We start from the raw sequence: 23,214 nt of genomic DNA on the forward strand, positions 1-23,214 counted from the left end.
ACTCACCTTTGTAACTGTTGTTCTTCGAGATGTGTTGCTCATATCCATTCCACACCCGCCCTCCTTCCCCACTGTCGGAGTAGCCGGCAAGAAGGAACTGAGGAGCGGTTGGGTCGGCAGGGGTATATATCAGGCACCACAGTGGCGCCACTCCAGGGGGCGACCTGCCGGCCCACTGAGTGTTGCTAGGGTAAAAGTTTCTCCAACGAACGTGCACGCAGCGCCCGCACACCTAACTGGAATGGATATGAGCAACACATCTCGAAGAACAACAGTTACAAAGGTGAGTAACCGTCTTATATTAACCTAAGGGAACCTATTTTGACATATATATTGTTTTAAATTAAAAAAATTAAAATACTGCTTTGGCATATGTAATGTTGAAAAACTCTGTGTTTGTTTGTATTGTTCCTGATAAGTAATGTTCATTTTCCTCTGGCCATCAAATTTGCAGTATTCCTATTGTGAAATTGACTTGGAGCAACATACAAATAATAGCCAGAGGGCTTAAAACCTGGAGCAACATGCTATTTTTACATTTCTAGTGTAACTGATTACTGGTAAATGCTTATTTTTAAATGCTATTGGTTCTAGTCCAAAACAGGAAACCCTACTTTATGTGTGTGATGGAGCTGGTAAGAATTCTCATGATATACCCCTACCTCGATATAACGTGACCCAATATAACACGAATTTGGATATAATGCAGTAAAGCAGTGCTCCAGGAGGGCAGAGCTGCGCACTCAGATGGATCAAAGAAAGTTCAATATAACGTGGTTTCACCTAAACGCGGTAAGATTTTTTGGCTCCCGAGGATAGCGTTATATTGAGGTAGAGGTGTACTAACAGTCATTGTCTCTGAGCTTTGGCTGAATATGACCCGCACATGAACACAGTATGTATATCATTGTATGTTGTTTTTAAAGCATCTTTTAAAAATCAAAATGTGTGCATTTTGTATATGAAACTGATGTCTGATATATGATAAATCCTTACTATATCCTTCAGACAAGAGAAGAACGGAAAATGGAAGCTATTCTGCAAGCTTTTGCCAGACTAGAGAAAAGAGAAAAAAGAAGAGAACAGGCTTTGGAAAGGATCAGCACAGCTAAAACAGAGGTTAAATCAGAATGCAAGGAATCACAGATTATCAGTGACACAGAGTTTATTCAGGTAGCTATCTGTAACTTAAAACAAGTATTAAATATTACCTTCTTAAAAATTAAGTTTGGAATTCAAAATACATTTTTAGTCTAAAACTTTTGAAATCTTAATTGCATATTTTGTTTTTTGGATTTGACTTCAAATTTTGACATGACATGGTATATTTTTTTTAATCTTTCAAGAATAGATAAATTAGTATAACCATAGTTGAAGAACAGCAGCTAAATTAAGAGTTTTATGTATACACGAGTTACATGGAGACTGCATTGGCTAGTATTTAGAGTTCAAGACAGAGTCAGATGCACTCTAATCCTAACTGCAAGCGTTTTGTATGGCTTAGTTTGTTATATCTGATACACATGGTGATCTTCAAAGAGAAAGCACTGTAATATATTAAATATTATGTGTGCCATTGTAATTGCTTACATTTAAAGTAATAACTTTGTCAGGTATATGTAAAATAAAAATTCAGTAAATTATAACTGTGCTGTTTGTAACAGCCATGGTTGAAAGCATTAATCACCAGTGGGAAATACTTTCCTTGCTATATAGTACTGCATTCTCTGTATTAAATATTTTGTCTTTCTTTAGTATGCAGATATGATAACGGAGACAAGGAAAAGTCCAAAATATTCACAGTTAACATATTTAAGAGCATTATTTATGTAGCACCAATGGTGTGCTGGGGCATTTCAAACAAGGGAACAAGGTCCTTGCCCTGAAAGAGATTTATGAGATAAGTAGATTCACTATAGACCAATGTAGTTAGAAACTATCATAGTTCAGCAGAGGAATTACCAAGTCAATTAGATCAGTTGTTTTTCCACTCCAGATTCCTGTTTGACAGTAGCTAGTGCCTGATATTTCATATAAACATACAGGAAACCCCATCCACATGTTTGTGTCTTGAAAGGGAATTGGCATTAAATATTTCCATTTTAAACCCAGAAACTGTGTTAGTCTTTTAAACCTCTAAGAATGAGGGAAATCAGTCTTGTTTCATTTTTAGTTATGTATGTAACTACTTTAGCTGCTATATCTTGCACCAGGAGTCAGCAAAAGAGGAAACTGCCACCAGGCCAACCCCTGCCAAAGTTAATAGAGCTAAACAAAGAAAAAGCTTCTCTCGGAGCAGAACACATATTGGACAGCAGCGTAGACGACACAGAACTGTCAGCACGTGTTCAGATATCCAGCCATCTTCTCCAGATGTGGAAGTTGCTTCACAACAGAATGAACCTGAGAACACTGCACTTGCAGCTGAGCCTGAAACAGAAACTACTATTGCAGAAATAGTTACTGAAACAGAAGTTCCAGCACTTAATAAATGCCCTGCTAAGTATCCTAAAACAAAGAAGGTATGTCTGTCTATAAAAAGGAACATCTATAAAAAGAGGAATGTTAAGGAAAAACAAAAAAAAATTTAAAAAACTTTCTATAAAGATACATACTACACCAAAATTTGTGCTTAATTTGATGTATGTTATGCAATTCCATGACTTCACTGATATGAACATCATTATAGATTTATGTCACTGTTGGTAATCTAACAGGCTAAAATAATTAATGGAATTCTACAACAATTTGGTTACAGCTGATAAAATACTTTTTTCTTCGAATGCTTGCTCATGTCAATTCCATTCTAGGGGTGTATGTGCCCACATGCACAGTCATCGGAGATTTTTGCCTTAGCAATATCCGTAGGGTTGGCAGTGGCACCCTCTCAAGTTTTGCGCTCATGTGTCTGTAAATCAGGTGCCGCTGACACTATGCCCACTTAATTCCTTCTTACTGCCTGTAGTGGTTAGTGGGAGCACCTTCCCTTGCATTGCAAGGGCTAGCAGTTTTTGTCTATTGTCTTTAAGCCGTAGGGCCATGTAAATAGTTTTGTTCATAGTAGTTAGTGTTAAGTAGTTAAATGTAGTTAATAGTTAGCAGTTAAGATTCCAGCAGGGACTTTGCTGCAAGCGGGGTATGTCCTGGTCTCCCAGGTTTGTTTCCCCATAGCAGCTGCCTCAGGTGCTTAGGAGAGTCATACATTAGAGACAAGTGCCGAAGAACTTTTGGCCCCGCACACAGAAGTATCTGGCATAATATTAATGAAGGAACCAGCACTATGGTCCTAGTTCAAAATCATGTAAATAATTTCACTGTTAGTTTAGCAGTATTTAACATCTAGATCTTTTTGTATTGAATTATTTCACCAGTTATCAAAACTATGCATTTTATTATGATAATCTTTGGCCTTTTAGGTGGCCTCATGAATTTGCACATGTATATAATTGTGCTGATGATGTAATTGAATACAAACTCAGTGTTGTTAGATGAGATGGGAGGATAATAGAGTAAATAAAGAACGAATTTCCAAATATTGATGAACTGTAAATTGAACGTTTGAAGTTACCATCAGTAGCAAGGATTCAGAGTGGTAGCTGTGTTAGTCTGTATCAGCAAAAACAACGAGTCCTTGTGGCACCTTAGAGACTAACAAGTTTATTTGGGCATAAGCTAAAATGCACTTCATCAGAGCATGGTGTGGAAAATAAGGTAAATACACAGCACATGAAAAGATGGGAGTTGTCTTGCCATCAGTAGAAAGACAGCTTATGATTAGCCTAAAATAACGATGTGATTTAGTCTCATTCCAGACTGTTTGCTGGACAAATTAATGAAGCTTTATATACTATTAACAGAATCTGCTGAAAAAGCAAACCGCACCCAACACATTAACAAGTAAAAAGCCTTATGTAAATGAAAACTCATTTAGTTCATACTCACTATGAAAAATAAACTCCAACGTAAACTGATAATGTAGCTTATAAAAAAGAACCATCTCAAGGATGGTAAGAAACATACAAGCTAGCTAGAATTTTAGGAAGTGTGAAGAAAATTATCAATGAGAAATTGCAAGCTGATCTGTATGTTAGATGTTAAAGATTTGTAAGTTTATAGTCCAGAAAACTAGATATCCATATGTTGTATGAGCCAAAAAGCACATATGATTTATCAAATGCAGAAGGGTTGAGATACTAAACCATTTTGTAAGTAGCATTTAGCAATTTCTTCTGTACAACTTTATAAGCATGGACATTTTCCCCTTTTTCTCTAGCACTTGGTCAGTGAATGGTTAAGTGAGAAGAATGAGAAGACAGGAAAGCCTATAGACAGCATTTCTGAAAGGCCTCTGCGTATAACTACAGATCCTGAAGTTCTGGCTACGCAACTGAATTCTTTACCAGGTCTCACTTACAGTCCACATGTATATTCTACTCCTAAGCACTATATTCGTTTTACTTCACCATTCCTTTCAGAAAAAAGGAGGAGAAAAGAACCCATGGAAAACATTACTGGCTCTTGCAAGAAGGTAGTGAATCCTTTGACTTAACCAGGCTTTAAAACAGAAGGCAAATTGCTTGTTTCTATGGATTTTCTTTTTTTCCCCAACTCCCTCTTATTTAATTTCAATTCTTGTTTGTAAGCATGAATCCTGTGTTGGAACTTGAAGTGTTTGGAACTGCTCTACTGTCTGTAACATGTTCAGAACTAGTTTCAATTAGAAATGAAATTACATCTAATTTTTGAAAGTTTTCTTTTTATGACAGCGTTGGTTGAAGCAAGCTTTGGAAGAAGAAAACTCAGCAGTGCTAGACAGATTTAATTCTCCATCTCAAGAAAGATCTAGAAGTCCTGTGATCAATGGTGAAAATAAAAGTCCATTATTATTGAACGACAGTTGTTCCTTACCAGGTGAAGTTTTTAACACCTAAATATTATAAGATTTCCTTAATCTTTTGAAGTGGCTTAATATTTTTTAAATTACTGAGGAAATGGTTTTCAAAGTACAAATGCCCCATATAAACAACAAATATTCTAGTGGACAGTGTAGGAAAATCCTACTTAATATGGAGTAATATGCACTCTTTTCTTTGTTCTTGTCATATTAGAACACTTGAAATATGGGATGAAAATAATTGTGCTATACTATAGTTTGTTATTTCAACTAGTGTAAATTGACACATATATATGAATATCTTCTAATCTTTGGAATTTTAAGGGTTTCACTGAGAGAAAATATGGTTTAGAGGAAGTATTTTTCATGTTGTTCTGCTCGCTTATTCTTCAGGTTATAGACCCATTCCTGCAGTCCTTGTATTATCCAAAATTCCTATTTAATTTAAATGGGAGTTGCTTGAACAAAAAATTAACAGAAAAATTACCTAATCTTAAAATTATTTATTTAATATAAAATGAGAATGTGGTGAAACTAAGCAACCTTGGCATATGAAGTCTGTGAAATGTTTCCTATCCAAAGTTATAAACATGTTGATAGTTTTCATTTTTGAGCTGAAGAATTTTCAAGATGTAATAACTGATGTGTTTTTGTATCTTTGGTAATTTTATAATATTTTTTCCATCATTTTAGTTAACATTGACAATTTTAGTTCTTAAAGTCTATGCTGCCTTCAGTAATTTGTTAGGATTGTAGTTGATTTTTCATATTTAAGACTTTTTGTGAGAGGTATTTCTTTAATTTGACTGCCTGACTGATTTAATGTGTTATATTTATAACTTTATTGCATGCCCAAGTCTTTACAAAATGAGGAAGAATGACTATAAGATCAGCAAAATATTGTTTCCTAGTCTTTTTTTTTTCTATTTAAAATATAGATCTAACAACACCACTAAAAAAACGAAGATTCTATCAGTTGTTGGATTCTGCTTATTCAGAAACCTCCACACCTACTCCTTCTCCATATGCCACGCCAACACATGCGGATACCACTGCCACAGACCCATCATTGTTTGCTACTCCTCCTAGGATAAAAGCAGAAGATGAAACTTGTAGGAATGGTTATAAACCCATATATTCACCAGTTACCCCTGTGACGCCATGTATACATGGAAATGCCATGCACTTTGAGGTGAGATTTTCAGATGAACATGAATATGTACTCTCCCCCCACCCCTATCTTTATAAATAAGACATTTTTCTGATTTTATTTAATATATATATATAAATTACTGTCTTGTTTTGCACTTAAAACTCATTAGCCAGTTGCTTTAAGCACCAAGATTATCAGACTTGGTTTCTATTCATGGAACATAAGGTCTTGTTTACATGGAACAGCAAAGTGCACTGGAGGGGGTGTGATTTTGTAAAGCTCTCTAACATGTTGTGCTCTGACTGCCCCATGTGGTTCCTGCTGGCATGCTCTAAAAGGTACCTAGTTTGGGTTTTTAGAGTGTGCCAGCAGAGTCTACAAGGGGAGTTAGAGTGCAACACATTACCTTTATAAGACCTTTTATAAATCACACCCCTCTGGCATGATTTACCAGTGCCATGTAGATAAACCCCAAACTGCTCATTAAGACTACATGGTAAGTTACTATTAAAGGTCCTGGTTCAGCAATCAGAACCATCTGGGTGAATTCTTATGCTTGTATTGAGCCCCATTGACTTCAGTGAGTCTTCTCTGGGCACATCCACTTGCACACATCTTATTGGAAAATCAGGGCCTAAAAATTGTACTATTACCAACAAGATCTAGATATTATTAGTTTACTTTCAAAATCTGAAAAGAATGAAGGGTCAACAGTATTGAAGCAGAGATGTGCTTTTCTTTGTGTTTCATTGTAATATATAATTAATAGCCTGTTACTTTCGTATGTTGTGGTTACTGTCAACAAGAGTTACTGAACAGTTGCTTTTATGCCATTAAATTGAAACAGAACCACTTCTTACACTAATTTGAAGAATGGAAACTTAAGTTGTTTCATTCTTATTTCTCATATTTCCTTGTCACCCTATGTTAAGATTGAACTTGAATCTTATTAATTTTTTTATTTGTGCAGAATATTTCCTCACCTGACAGTTCCCCAGAAATTAAGAGGCGAGCTTACAGTCAAGAGGTAAGAATTTTTGTGAGAAACTGTAGAAAAGTCTACTGATTCATCTGTACATATTCATTAGCAGAAAAATCTCGTTTTGCAAGACTAATAGTAAACAAACCAAAAATTGGTCAATTGGTGAAAATGTGGCAAATAATTTTTCTTTGAGCTCAGTTTGTCCACTTCTGCACTACACATACCCCATTTTTCTCTTTATGTATCCCTTCTCCTTCCTTGTTATCTGCTCCCCCTTCTTCATCCTTTTCCCATCCTTCCACGTTCTCCCACTTACCTTCCGTTTGTTCCTCCTTTCTTTGTCCCACTTAGAGCTTAGATTCTCTGTAGACTAGAGGCACTAGAGGGCAACATGATCCATACATTTGAGAACACATAAATGAAATTTCTTCCAGAAGAAGATAATCATAAACAGTGCATTATTCTGTAGCTTACCAGCAACAAAATTTAAGAGTTGAAATTGGTGAAATAATTAGCTACAGTGTTAATATTAAAAAAATTCCAAACCCCTAAGCACTGAAATGTCTAGAAATGATCAGTAAAGGTTATTTATACATACTTCTAATACTGTTATATCTTACACATTCAGCTAAAAGTAGTTCTTGAGAAATTCACCTTGTATATTCTAATCGGAGTCTTAAGAATGACTTAACGTACCTCTGAACGTGTGGAAAAAATTATTCACTGATGCATGTTGTTGTTAAGTACATCATGTAGGTTAGAATTAACATGGTTGTCGAATTTTCATGTCAGTTGAATATATGAACTGTAAAGCTCATTTAAATGAGTACTTCATATTTTAACTGATTATTTTTAGACACGGCTTGTATAGTTTTCGCATAAGGTAGTATTATGTGTCTGACTTAAGGTTCCATTTACTAGCCGTCTGTGATGCCTAGAAAGGTATTTCTCTCCTGAAAAAATTTAGAATGTCACTGGTAGTAGGCAGGCCCGCCGATAGCAATTCCAGGCCCCAGGGCAGAACAGTCAGTGGCCTCTCTAGAAAGGGATGGCTGGGGTTTATGACACTACTTTTTATCCTATTGATAACACATTAGAACCCCCTATGCATAAGTTGTGGCATTGCTTGAACTTTTTTTTTTCCAGTTACAGTATCAGTATTAAACAAATCGTGAGCCTAAATATAAGATGTAGAATTTGTTATTTTGAATTATATATTTAAATTAAACAAATACATTATGGAATAAAATTAATTAATATATAAAACATTTAAAGAAGCACAAAGAAAGAAAACACCTAAAATATCAAGTAGGCTAATTAAACACCTAATTGTGATTCATGTGTAAAAAGACAAGGAAAAAACTGATATACAAACTGAATATGACCAACAAAGTTAAAATATACAATACAATACTTGGGACATCATCTCCCAGAGCAATGAGGAGATAGCAGGCATGGTGTGACAAATCTACTGGGAGCTCTCCGAGGAGGCAACCAGGGTGAAGGGTGAGGGAAAACTTGCATCTTGTTCCATGGATGAGCAGTAGAAGTTGTCCCTCATCCTGCTGTCATGATAGCAGTTCATGAGCCAGTGCTAGCAGCAGCGAAGGAGGAAACTTAGGATGGCTTGACTGGGTGGCTGAACTGGCTGGCTTGTGTTTGGCAACGAGCTGCAGCCCTGAGGGAGGAAATCTGGTAGCACAGAGGGACCTTGTTCCTTTTCAGAGTCTCCCTGTCCAGATGAGCAGGGTGCAGCAGCGCTCTGGCAAACTGTTACTATCGCAATGAGGGATGGCACTCTGTACAGAGTAGCAGCAGCAGAAAAAATATATATATTTTTTAAATCTTACATATGTTTTTAATAAAAATCATCTATCCCATCTACTTGGGCCCTTTTAAATCACTGGGCCCCGGTGCAGTTGACCCCCACCTCCCTGTTGACGGGCCTGGTAGTAGGGAACCCTCTTGCACTTGTTAGGTGAAGCACTATTTAGAAAGGAGCCTGCCATATGTGACTTAAGCTCTTTAGGATCAGGAACCCTGCTTCTGTTAAGATTTCTTTCTATCATAAGAGCTGACATCTAAAATTTAACACCAGTATTTTAACATTGCAAACAAATTCAGAAATCTTTATTTGATTAAAATGTTATATCTATCAACATATGTAGCAAAAGTAGAAACATGATGATTTTAAAAACAAAAAACCTAGCTTGTCCATGAGATTGTTTCTTTCTTTTCCGAAATGTTCATGCGTTAAGATGGTGGTAATGAAGGCATTTAAAAAAAAAAAAGGGGGGGGGGGAGGGGATGGGTAATTTTGAATGTGGCTCTTAAATGTACCCTCTGAGAATAGTCTAATTCTCATTAAAAACATTTGTTTCCATAACTAAAAGGGATTTAATTCTGTTTTAAGGATGCAGTCGCTAGTGAAGCTTCTATTATATTACATGTAATAGTATAAGAAGAAAAGTTACCTTGCGGAAAAAATAGTCAATATCTACTATATACTCTTTTTTTATTTTTATTTTTTCATGCAGGGATTTGACAGATCATCCACAATTCTAGCACTAAATTCTTTCAGAAATTCCAGTCTGACAGAAATGGGCCTGCAAGAAATAAAGACTATTGGATATTCTAGTCCAAGGAATAGGACTGATGTCACCAGGCAGTGCACTGGAGAAAAGGAATCTGTATCAGACCTTCAGCTGGGACTCGAAGTAATTGAGCAAAGTACACTGCATAAAAACTTGGAAGCCCCCTCACATGATAGGACTGAGTCTAACAGCCAACTAGAAACTGCTCAGTGTGGTCGGGGTACAATTTATTCTACATGGGTAAAAAGCCCAGACAGGACAGGTATAAATTTTTCAATGAATTCTAATTTGAGGGACTTGACACCTTCACATCAGTTGGAAGTAGGAGGTGGATTCAGAATAAGTGAGTCAAAGTGCCTGATTCAAGATGATGCAAGAGGCATGTTTATGGAAGCATCTGTTTTTTGTACTTCAGAAGATGGAATTGCATCTGGCTTTGGAAGGACTGTCAATAACGACATCTTGATGGATGGAAATTGCACACCCCAGAATCCTCCACAAAAGAAAAAGGTTACAACTTTAAGCATCATTCATGGTTTATTTTATATAGTCCAGTACATGCATAACTGTTATGAGAATAAATAACCACATTAATAAAAACAAATTTATTATCAATCAGTTTTTACAGGTATTACAATGCAGATATTATTTTCATTATATGATTAACAGATTACCTTTTTAAAAAGGAACCTCTGATTTTCATACCTGAAAATCAATATACCTACTTATATCCCAAAATATCACAATACTGTAGTTGAAGGGATTCTGTCAGCTTAAAAATCGTATGTAGCAAACAAACAGACAATATTAGTTTATTAAAACAGACTTTTAAAAGTCCAGTTTACATTTCAGTAACTAATTTGTTGGTTCTGAGCTTGGACAATGAAAATCAATTGACACCGATCAGTTTTACTTTAAGGCTTTTAGTGCTGCAATTACTTCAGGGAAAACTTCATGGAAACCGTTCTGTTGGTTTTAGATTTTGTAAAAAATGTACATTTAGAAAATTCAGCTTTAGAGCTAAATTTTAAATTGACATTAACCAAAACTACTCCTTTTTAAATTTTAAAGAATATTTAAATGAAATAGTTAAAGTACATTTAGGATATGTGTGGCTATAGGGCCATTTATAACTGTCAGCCATTACCAGCACTAAAAGTTCTCCTGCATAATGTCTTCGGTAGATGTTACTGTGTTGAGTTATACTCCTTCTCTCTCCTTACAGAATGGGGAACAGGAACACTGGGGATGATGGTCTCTCTCACCTGGCAACCTGCCAGAAGTTCTGCCCCCATAGTCAGTAGCTGTTCTAGATTTCCTCTTCCTTTTTTCAAACCCCGCTTTTCTCTGTTCCTCTTCTTTTACCCCTTCCAACGTGGCAGATCAGCTCAGGAAAAGGAAATTCGAGTCCAGGTTGTGCTCAGATTGCGAGATATATCTGCAGCTAGATACTGAAGGCGAGCTGTGTTACTCTGGCATTGATAGGCATGGTTGTTCCCAGTCATGTCACTACAGCCCTTTTTCTTTCCAAGGCACCTTGAAGATGAAGGGAAGGAACCTGATCTCAGTTGAAGCCAAATAGCTATAAACTCTTGCAACTACTTTGCCATTCATCCTCATCTGATGCTTAAGTGAGCCTCATTGTCTTTAAATCCAGGCATAGTCAGCTATGCAACAAAGGGATTTCTCTACTCCATCCACAGTCCTAAAATCAGTGTTTACAACTTTAAAAAAGTATGCTGATTTCCTACCCCCTCCTTTCACTGATGAGAAATGTTCTCAAAAGTACTGTAGTGTAAGGTTGATGTCTACCATACCACTTACTCATCTTCTAATGAAAAAGAAAATGTAGTTTCATAGAAGAGAAATTTCCAAAAAAGGCAGACAAAATTGCAACCCCTGTTTCTCTCGCACCAAAGCTAAGAAATCAAAGGAGGGCTAAAAAGTCCAAAGAGCACAAAAAGAAATAAAAAAAACATCAGATTTCTTTATTTCTCCTTCTGTATCAAGAAAAGAGAGAAATTCATAAAAACTGAGGAAGAGCGTCCTGAGAGAGAATTTCAGGAAAATCTTTTCCTGTCATGAGGAGAAAAGTCATTACCAAACTGGAATCAAGGCATCTAAGACCATTTTGTAGAAGCACACTAATAGGGGTAAAGTTAAGTACTTTACTTCTAAGATCAAAGTAGTTAAAGGTGTGTACTTGTTCAATATTATTGTGGCAGCCTAAGAGTTTCTAGACATGGGCAAGAGGCTCATTGCGCAGACTCCAAAATTATATCAAATGCAGGAACCCAAAGATAGTACATTCTGAGGCGGCATCAACGAAATACATGGTTTATCCCGTCTGTAGGGGAACTTCTTTCCAAAGGAAAATTTAAAAAAACTAAGGCAAGATGTCAAGTCTTAAAGCAGCCAGTTTACAGTGGTTTTATCCATGTGTATTTCATGATATGGTACAGTGACCTCCAGACCACAGATTGCACTAGTCTAGAACAAGAAAATGCTTAGATGTTTATCTGGTATCTTCCATGGTCATGGTTTCTGCGGATACAATGCATTTTGTTGCAAAACCTTTGGCTTTCAACACATTGCCAAATGCAATATTTAGCTATACCCTTGAACTGCAAATGACTATTCCAAATGTACAGGTTTTCTAATACCTGCCTGGCTTATTGATTGCTGACGTTAACAGTAGAGGTTAGGAGAGATTCTGGCCAATCCAGGAAATGACTTTTACGTGGATGATGGAGCTTCTCATCTATTAATTGGTATACGATACTGCTGTCATGTTAGTCAACTGTATCACAACATGAGAGTTCAAGGCTTCCTTTTGAAAGGTCAAGAGAGCTAGATTGCCCTCAACTCTAGAAAAATGTATGCTTAATTTCAACTTCAACACCAGTTGAAAGAGAACTCTGACTAGAAGACTTGCATGAATTTTGAGGACTCTTCTCTAGAGAGGATGACCAATCAGACTTCTTCTCTGACATCATAACTGATGGGATTACAGAATCTGCACTCTACTGCCCAAGGAATACAAGCATATCCCATTCTGTGAATAAAATCTCTGAATCTTCTTCGTGTGTAGATGAGACTACCCCTAAACAAAACACTCAGTTCCAAATAATGGAAACAGATCCTAATAATGATGTGTATATATAGGAGGAGATCTTGGTAAGTCTTCCCTTAGTGGTATCTCTCTCTCCTCCCAAGTTGTTATATGTACATCTCAGATCAGGGCAGGTCAACGAGAGTTATTCTGGAGAAATCCATATGTGGATACTCATTCCAAAATAAGTTATTTCAGAACAACTATTCCGCTTTAAATTCAGACCATACCTTATTCCATAGTAAGGGTCATGCGTAGACAAGCTCTCAGATCTCTAAATTCACGAGCATCTTCAGAGTAGAGAACTGCTTTGATGAACAAAGTCTGGATTTATATATTACCTAGGCAAGAGTACATGTATGCTCGGGGACCCTTAAGACTGGCTACTATCATTAATAGAATGTTTGTGAAAGCTCTGGATGCAGATAGAAGACCAAGAGGCCATGTATTGATAGTGTTCATGACCATAGTAGAACCTGAAGAAACAGCTACCATATTCTGGACCGATGTATTAAATTACACTTCTGTTAGACATATGGAAGGTTCAGTAGTTTGGGTGCTAGAGTGGGATTCACAAGGCACACTTCAATTCCATGCTCCACCACAGACTTCCTGTATGACTGCGAGCAAGTCACTTAGTCTGTGCTCAGTTCCCAGTCTGTAAACTGGGAATATGATTTCCCTATCACACAGAAGTGCTGTGAGGAGAAGCATGTTAAAGATTGAGACACTCATATACTATGGTAATAGAGATGCTGCAACATTATAATGAGTGGTAAGCATAGGGTCTCTGTCCAGAAAAGCAGTTTTCTTATACATGTTGCAATTCCATCAGCTCTAGAACATAATACATTTCTGACTTTTTCTTCCTGATGAAGAATATTGAGTATACCCTCAAGAACTGTTCTTGTTCTGGCACAAGTTGTACTGCTCTTACATCAAGGAACTGGGATCTCGTCTGAAGAATCAAATATTTGTTAAATGAAGTATGAAAATTACTTTGGAAAGCAGATGAACTTTGGGGAAGATCACTGGTGCACTACCTACAGGAATCCTCTGGCTGTGGTGGAATTGTGACATATGGGGAGAAAATATTAAGCCCAGTTATGGATAGAGACCATTCCTCTTGTTATCATGCAGAGGACGTTGATGGCCTCAAGCTTCTCTGCTGCATAATTAGATTCTTCAAAAACTGAACCATATCTGTTTAAAGGACTGCTTTAAACAAAATGAGTATCTGGATTCCGTTTAGTTATTTTATGAGTTTGGGGATTGGGGAGAAAGTCTTGCCCTGTTTCACTCCCTCCCCAGGTAGAATGCATCCTCAGTCTTCATATCCTAATGGAAAAAATACGAGGCCTTCACCATTGGAACCATTTGCAAGTCAACTAAATGCTGAGACTATCCATCTTTTTCAAAATAAAGTGACCTTAATTTCCTTGGATGAATCATATCACTGGACACAGTCTTTTCTAATTTCCCACCATTTCTCTGAATTTACAAAACAGTAAACACATGAAGAAGGATAAGGCAACACTTACACTATAGGGTAGACATAGTGTATGTGAATAAACCATACACTGAAGGGGTGTGAATAAACCACCCCACCGAGCAACATAAGTTACACCAATATAAGCGCCGGTATGGACAGCGCTATGTCAGTGGGAGAGCTTCTGCTGCCAACATAGTTGCTGCTGCTTGCGGAGGTGGTTTTATTATGCTGATGGGAGAGTGGTCTCCCGTTGGCATAGAGCGTCTTCACCAGATGCAGTGCAGCTGCACCACTGCAGCGCTCTATGTAGACAAGCCCTAATTCTGTCAAACTAAATGGAAATGTCCATAGTTCAACTACTTCCTCCTCTCTCACAATGACTGAAGTGGGAGCTGTTGGTACTCAGCTTTTTTGAAAATCAGTTGTGCCCAAATATGGATTCGGGATACTAATTTTAAGCTTCTGGATTTTTTTTAAATCTTGGCCATCTGTGTGTGTGTGTGTGTGTGTGTGTGTGTGTGTGTGTGTAGTTGGTCAGAATCTCAACAGTTGTAAATCTGTGTAGCTTCAGTATTTTTATTTTCTTTAGTGGCACTATACCAATTTATACCAGCTGAGAATTTGCCCCAGTATCTCATGCATTTTCTTTTGTGGCACTTTTAGTCCCTGTGTTTGGGTTTTATGAAGATAATGCTCAGCGCAGGTTACCTTAATAGACATAAAGCATAAAGGGGTTAAACCTAACTTGCACAAAAGGCTGATTTCTTAATGGAAAAAAATACTGTCCAGGCCTTAATATCAGTATTTCAGCTTTTTGTTTTAAACCCAAAGGTGCATACTTAGAGCAGCTTTGCATAGATTTTCCTCCTGGAGAGGAGGAAGCATAAAAAGCATTGTCTGTTTAAAAATTTATTGGTTGCTATTATATTTTAAGGAGACTTTCGAAAGTTGCAATTACATATAAAAACTTTAAAATTTTCTTTAATGTACATCATGTTCTTCAGTAATGAAATAAAACCAATTTTGACAAAATTTTGTGTAATGTATGCTAAATCTTTACCTTTATTATATAATAAAAAGGGTTAATTGAAAATAAAATGAATGAATTGGAAATAATTCAGATTTCCATAACTTTTTCTTCTAAATAATGGCAATCAAATACGGGTGTTACAAATCAAAGATATATCTGTATATCAGAACAAACCATCAGCCTGCTGTTTTGTTTTAAAAGCAAACGCATTGGGGGTAAAACCATAAAAATAAAATAGTTTAAAATGGCCACCACTATCACATGGTAGCTTGAAGTCCCAGTATTTACAGTGCAGTCCACAACAGTATAGCTTCTGCATAGCGGGACCTTCCCACACTCACTGCCCTGGATCCATTCTCCCCCTTTTCCTAGGGTAAGAAATACATGCTTCCTCTTCCAGTACTCCTGTTCTACTCACTAGAAACCAAAGTAAATAATTCTGTAAATCTCCAGAAAAGAGTATCATTAGCCCTACTAACTTACCTCCTCTTATATTTTAGAGACAATGCAAGTGGTATATCCATTTGAAGTTATTTAAAGAGAACTGCTCTGTAGATTTTATTTTAATTTTATCAGCAATCGGAAGTTAACTGTTGTAAAGAAAAATGAGTAAACTTTTCCTCTTATGTTTTTTCCATAGGTGTCTTTATTAGAATACCGAAAGAGACAACGAGAAGCTAGAAAAAGTGGTTCCAAGACCGAGAGCTTTTCTCTGGTTACCGTATCTCCTCACGTTCCTGGTGGAGGAAGTATAAGCAGTAACAATGGTGCTAATGATGGGTATAACAGTGGTGAAAATGGGGAGCAAATTGATAGCACTGCTAACCTACCTTTACCATTGCCAGCTACTGTTTATAATACAACTCCAGAAGAAACTGGCAACAACTGTCCAACTAAAGAAGCTTCTTCCAGTGAGAAGAATGAACCAGAAGTTCAATGGTAAGCCATTTAGCACAGGTTGCAAGTTCAGAAAATATGTTTGTGTAGCCAAATAGACAATTGGAGAAGCAGTCTGCTACATTTTCACTCTACATTTATAGTGTGTCTAGGAAATACTACATATCCATTATGTAAAATTGTAAGTGCCATGAATTCCTGATAGCAACAGTTTATTTTAGTAAATGGGGGTATTTTATAGAATCTATATAGAATTTTTATAGAATTTTAGATATGGGGGTATTTTATAGAATCTAATTTTGTCAAACATGTATTTTGATATTTTGTTAGTGTGCTATGGTTGGATAACTTAGGAGCTAAGGCAATGGGATACAATTTATAAATAAACAAATTATACATGTTGGAACAGAATATCTAATCTACATTTACTTCATACAAAATAAGTTTTGGCCAGAAGCCGTGCTTTCAAATGACTTAACAAATATTTTAATTCCATTTTCCTTACAGTCACAGATAGTAGATTCCTCAAGGAAGTGATTGGAATAATGTATACACATTTTGTCCTGTCACTGAAAGTTTGCACATGGATTATTCAGTACTTAAATATTTTAAAATGCAGTATGGTGAGGAGGTGTGTTAGTAAATAGTCATATTTAGCTGAGGTGAAACAAATCAATATTTCTTGTTTCTGTGTTTATAAAAGCCTAGATAGGATGGTAGGAGGAAGATCAAGATTGTAACTTTCCACATAAAATAGAGTATTTTTAAACTACACTTTTTGGACAGAGCAGCATCCCATCTACAGTAGGGTTCCCAATGTTGCTAGCACAGGTAATGGTGATCTGGTGTTAGCAACAATGGAGAACTTTCATCACATTTCCCTACTGTAGACAAGTTCCCCCAAAGCTTCAGCTGACCATGGGCTGAGAAGCTGAGCAGGAAGATCCACCTCTGCCCAGAAGGTACTCAGGATGTCTCTATTGAGCAGCAGATTTCTCACAGCTGGACTTCACAAAACTTTAGGCAGGTTTTTAAAGGAGTACTTAAAAATTAACTTAGCAATGGGGGATCATGCATAAATCAGTGTATTAGGATATAAAGGGAGGCATCTGAAGAACTGCAAAGATAAAGCAATCAACCAGCAAAAACTGAAGATACAGGGGGAATGGAAAACTTTTTACCAATAATTTCCTTTCTGCTAGTCCCACAATTCTGGGGTGTTTTCCTCTCTCTACAGCTCACGGAGGAGGATTGACATTTTGACACCATCCGGTCTGGCCCTGCCGTCTCTGCTCCTGCTTGCTGCCAGATGAGTTACTCCCAAGCTATAAAACTAGCATAACATCATTAATAAATATTCCAGAGACGATGAAATAACTATATACATTAGACCAAGGAAGATGGTCATATGGTGGTAATTCCACATAATATCTGACTCTTGACTCCTGAACCATCCCAGGGTGGGTAAAATAATGGGAGATGCTGATAGCAGAAAGGAAATTATTGGTAAGACATTTTTTGTTCTGCAGCCTAGTATCTTCCACAATTCAGGACATCTGGGAAATAGCAAGCAATGAAAAGATGTAGGGAGGGTTATGAAAAAAAAAGTTTGGTAGGAAAGAAGTATCATCCTTTTTGAGAGTTCACTTGAAAGTCTCTGATTTCCAAGCCACTGTATGGAGCACTTTCCTGCTAAAGTAGGCCTCTGCAGAAGACAATAGTGCTAGCTATAGACCATGTGGCTGCTTCATATATTTCCAGTGGACATGCTCGCTTGTTCCAATCATGAGGTTGCTATGGCTCTCATGGAGCATGCCATTATGCCTTCTGACACAGGAACCGATGATGATTTGTAGGCTTCCACAATACATTGTCTAAGCCACCTTGTGATGAAGGACTTGGAAGCTCTGAGTCCCTGGCATTTTGGGTGGAAGGGCACAAATAGGGAGTCTAAGATTTGTGTGGAATCTGTGTGCTTGAGGGATTTTCAACACTCTTCTGACATCTAAGGTGTGCCACATCTTTTTTCATTTGGATCTTGTGGTTTTGGACAGAACGAAGAAGCTCAACCTCTTGGGAAGCGCAGGAGGGGGAATTTACTTAGGAGAAGAAGGGATTCTGGTGTCCTGAACATCACCCTGTCCTTATGTAATATGCTGTAAGGTTCCTGTATAGATAAGGCTGGCAGCTCTGACATTCTCCTGGTGGATGTGACAGCTACTAAGAAACAAGTTGCAATGGATAAATAAAAGGCCGTCTCTAACATCAGATGCTCAAAAGGATGGCTTGTCAAGGCACTGAGAACTAGCGAAAGGTCCCATTTTGGGAAGAGTGGCCTGACCACACGTCTGGGTAACCGGACTGCTCAATCTTCCAGGGAGTTTTAGGCTCCTGCAAATAGCAGACACCTGAGGCACAATGTTACTGGGCTGAAGGTCTTGGTCTATGCCTTCTTAGAGGAAATCCTGAATGGTTAGTATTCTTGGAATTCTGGGATTTTGCACTGTGCTCTTGGCTTTTGTTGACTGTGGACAAGATAGAGAAGTACACTTTTAGCATTTCTACTCTTCTAGATAAAGCAATGTCTTAATGACTCTGGAGGACAGACCTCTCACTACTCAGGCTGTTAGCTGAAGCTGCTTTGGGTCCAGGTGAAGAAGAGGACCTTGTGAGATGATGTCCAATCTCTGCGGAAGCTGGAATGGGGACTCCAGCGTCAGCTGTATCAGGTCTGAGAACCCAGGTCTCCTTGGCCAAAAAGGAGTTATCAGTATTACCATTGTCTGTTCTCATTTTCTTTTCTGGACCACCCTCCCCAGTAGTGGAAAGGGTAGAAATGCATACAGTAGGCCCTGGAGCCAGCTGTGCGATAAGGCATCTGTCCCCATGGTTCTGCAGTCTGCCTCCACTGTGAAGTATTTTGGCGTCTTTGTGTTTTGTATGATCCATGAACAGCTCGGTTGAAGGGGGGCTGAACATCTGGTTCAGACACCAGTCGAAGTTGTTGACCCTGCACCTGCTGACCCAGTCTACCTTCTGGTTCAGGTCCCCTTTAATGTGGAGTGCTCTGAGGGAAAGGAGGAACTGTTCTACCCATCTCATTATTTCCATTGCTTCCATGTGTAGTTCCCTTGTGGTTTTTTTAAACATATGATGGTAGTAGTGTTGCCTGATTGAACCAGGATGTGGTTCACCCTTAGGTTGAGCAGGAACCTTAGGAAAGCTAGCTTGACTGCTCTCAGTTTTAGGTTTATGCTATGAGCCATTTCTTCCTTGCTCCAGGTTTCCTGGGGTGTCTGGATCTCTAAATGAGCTCCCCAATCCTCCAGAGTGGTCTCAATTGCAAGGACTAAAGGATCTGGAAGACAGATGGGCATACCTTTGAAGACATAGCTTTGTACTGACCACCATTGTAAGGAGTTGATCACCTGTGTCAGAACATGTACATGATCTCTCTTGTTCTGGGGAGTGGTCCTACACCTCTTAATATGAAGACTAGAAGACTTCTGATGCATGATTGTGACCATGGAATGATCCCTATCCAGGACACCAGGAGTCCTAGAAGTTGGGAACATAGTATCTGCAGCTCTAGAGCAAGAAAATTAATTCCTGGATGGAACCAGAGAACTTTTCTTAGCATGGATGATGAAGCCATGGGCCTTAAGAAGATTCATTGTCCGAGATGTGGCCCTGTGCACTGCTTACTGCACTGGAGCTCTGGTCAGGAGGGAAAAGGGGAGTTCCCTCAATCTGATTCTCACTATTCTCACCACCAACAGTTTTGTAAAAACCCTGGAGTCTGAGCACAGACCAAATGGGAGTGTTCGGTACTAATGTTGTATCCTGCCATAGGCAAACCTGAGAAGACCGCAGTGACACTTTATGATCGGAGTATGGAGATATGCTTCTGCTAGATCTACTGAAGTTAAGAATTCCCCCTAGGACAGGGATAGGGTCTCCATCCAAAACTTGTTTTCTTATCCACTTGTTTTGAGCCTTTTGAAATGGAGAACAGCTCTGATTCCACCCCCCTTGCACTTCCGTACAATGACAAAGATGGAGTAAGAACTAAGAACACCTTTCTTGTGAGGGAACGCTTTCTGTCACTTCCATATGTAGATGAGATATTTTGTTCTGGATCAGATTGTTTTAACGTGGTCATTGAACTGGGTGAGTGGATGAAGAATGGATGTGGTACAACTTAATATTTTCAGATTCTGATTAATTGTACATTTTAGTATGTTAGAAAATGGTGAATGATACTGGTTATTTACTAGATAATTAACTTTTTGCTCTTTATTTGTGTCAAGCTATATTTGGATTGTAACCAGAATTTAATTAAACATACACAAGAGCAAAAAAATTTTTTTTTATTAAACAAAACAACCTTAAATGGTTGGGGTACATCAACTTCATTGTCATTCCATGAGCTGGAGAGTAAGTTTCCATGGTGTATGGAGTCATAAATATTCATAATTTGAGAACTAAGCCAATTTGAGTTCCGGTAAAAAATAGGAATATGAAACCATTCAGGTGAGCTCAGTGGATGATTTTGATGAGAGATATGATGTTGTCTCTGGGACTCAGAGGTCGGATCCCAATGCCTGTGATGACTTTGCTAGTCTCTCCTACCTAGTAGGACAGCCTCTGGGTCCCCCCAGGGTCAAGCCCTTAATGCAGCACATGACATTTTATGCCATATTTATAAAACTTGATCTCAAAAGTCAGACTTTTCACCCCAGATTCATTATTTATACAGAAAAAAGTTAAGTCAAAGTTTTTGATAGCCTCATGGAGTCAGTATATTTTTATTTAAATGTTTTAAGAGATTATAAGTAGTTTAGGACTTAACATATTTTGTATTTAAATTCGTATTTCATTTAAAACTGGTTTATTTTTAAAAAGAAAAACTTATAATTTAAATTTTTAAAAATCACTGATTTTTATCCACCCTGGTCGGAGCCATAGGTGGCACCTGGCTGATGAGCTGGAAGCCATGGCTTGAGTTGCGAACCTTATTGAATCCATTGAGGTATCAGCTATAAATGCTTTTGCTAGGGAGAGACTCTTTAAATTTGAGCCAAACTCAGGGTGATCTCTGTCCTTAAGGGCTTTGAGATCTTCCGGCCAGGAAGGAGATGCTCTTGCAAAGCAAGTAGCTGCCAGGGATGCTCAGATGGTGATATAAGAGGCTTCAAAGCCCATCTTTCTATCCATGGGTTCCTTAGGATCAAATTCCCCCACTAGGAAGGATGCTATAGTGCATCATCCTTTGGTTCTTGAACATTATAGAGCCCGAGGTTGCTCTTGTTAACATGCTTGCCCTTATCAGACTTGTTCCATTAATTCTCCCTCACTTCCTTGAAGGAGGAGTGAAGGACTATTGAAGCCTTAGGAGGATTTTGAAAGGTGAGGTTTATTCTCAGGAGTCTGCTCAGGTTTCAGATCCAGACAGCTCACCTTCCTCCGTGGGGAAGGAGGATAAGGCAGAAGACTTTATCTCGTGAATTTTGTGCTTTTTTCTCTTTTTTAAAAATCTTTTTAGTGTCTTCTGGAAGTGTAAAAGCTCTGCTGCAGCTTTGGTGAGGTCTTTTGTAACTTGCCTTCCTTAGGGCTTGGAGCCCTCTCGAGAGGTCGGTCTCAGAATCCTCTCCTATTGGGTCCCATTCCCCCTTGGAGGGGGGAATTTTTGGTCAGATTCCACCTGGTTGGCTCAGGAAGGAGTGTTCTGTACAATCCCCTGAGTCGAGTGGGCAGAGTTCTCTTTTTCCTTTTGGAGCTTCTTCCTGCTCTGCACTCTGGGGTTCCTCGTCCATTTTCCCCTTGTTGGAATCGCAGTTGCCTTGATGGGTAAAGGACCTCACTTGCCTGTCCAGCTTGTAGCCCTGGGACCTAACGCAGTTGGGGACAGAAGTCTGGGTGCAACTCACCATCTGCCTGGGAAGCCTACCTTACATATAGAGCACTACTTGGATTTGACCGAGTGCTTTCTTGGCTGCTGAGCCGGCAAGGAGAGACTACAGTGGAGGCTCAGGCAGGGTTAACCGACCCAGGGAGCAGGACAAAGAATGAACAGGAGAGAGAACACTGCCTCCACTGCCTAAGAAAACTGGACAGAAAAGTTAAAATAGGAGAATGAGTGGGAGTAAAAGAAAGCACTATTGTCTGCTGCTGTGGAGCTGGAGTCTGGCAGCAAGCAGGGACAGAGCAAGTGTTTACCAGATCATGTGGTGCTATAACACTAATCCACCTCCAAGAGCTGCAGAGATAGCAGAGCAGCTGAGACATCCACAACTCTGGGAGATGCTGGGCTGCAGAAATAGAGTGATAGGGGGAAAAGAAAACAGGATAGAAAGAAGTACTAGTCTGAACACTGGATGTTGCTTAATTTTCTCCCCATTAAGCATTATTAGAGACCTTACAGTATATTTTCAGGACTACCAACCAGGCCTACAGGGTTACCTTACAAACCTAGCAAAGCAGACAAATACTGCTTGGTGATGGCAGAAAAAACCACTGCTGACTCTGGAGTTCAGATCCAAGGAACAGGTTTATTTCAGCATAGGTACAGAGTGCCACGCCCTAGTGATCAGTTGAGGTATGTTTGGTCAGTGATCTCGCTGAGTATATATAGACAAGGCTATACGCAGACAAAGGCAAAAACTTAAGTCTGTGTACACCTTTTTATACCCTGCTTTCTAGCAATAGTCCTCTTCTTTGATTCATTATATAATAATGATTAACAATATTTATGACCAAATTAAGATTCCGCAGTACACATTAGGTTATATAATGTGTTTATCTATTTTATCAATAACATAACTATCAATCTTAAATATTTGACAACGACTTTCTTTGTTTATCCTGATTATATTTGGTGGGGACATTGTGATCCCTCATTGATAATTCATCCTTGTTCTGCACTCAAATATCAAGGATGTTTCAAGAAGAGAAATAAGAAGGGATACTTAGTAAGCCAAAAATGGTATTTTGCACTCCTTCTCAGAAAATGGTTATTCAAAAGTTTGATGAACCATACTAAACTAAGTTTAAATCTATA

General features: G+C 38.2%; 1 protein-coding gene across 2 annotated transcripts in view; it reads left to right on the top strand.

Annotated features, from left to right (window-relative positions):
- Positions 1-23,214, top strand: part of KMT2E (lysine methyltransferase 2E (inactive)) — a 124,672-nt gene that overhangs the window by 96,324 nt on the left and 5,134 nt on the right. For both annotated transcript variants that reach the window (XM_075064625.1, XM_075064629.1), the window contains 8 exons: positions 1,009-1,173; positions 2,214-2,522; positions 4,274-4,528; positions 4,767-4,911; positions 5,833-6,086; positions 7,018-7,074; positions 9,567-10,133; positions 15,898-16,196. In XM_075064625.1, coding sequence (XP_074920726.1) covers positions 1,009-1,173; positions 2,214-2,522; positions 4,274-4,528; positions 4,767-4,911; positions 5,833-6,086; positions 7,018-7,074; positions 9,567-10,133; positions 15,898-16,196 — 2,051 coding nt within the window. The remainder of the gene's footprint in view (positions 1-1,008; positions 1,174-2,213; positions 2,523-4,273; positions 4,529-4,766; positions 4,912-5,832; positions 6,087-7,017; positions 7,075-9,566; positions 10,134-15,897; positions 16,197-23,214) is intronic.

This window comes from Chelonoidis abingdonii, chromosome 1 (assembly GCF_003597395.2).
Source record: "Chelonoidis abingdonii isolate Lonesome George chromosome 1, CheloAbing_2.0, whole genome shotgun sequence".
Taxonomy (NCBI): Eukaryota; Metazoa; Chordata; order Testudines; family Testudinidae; genus Chelonoidis; species Chelonoidis abingdonii.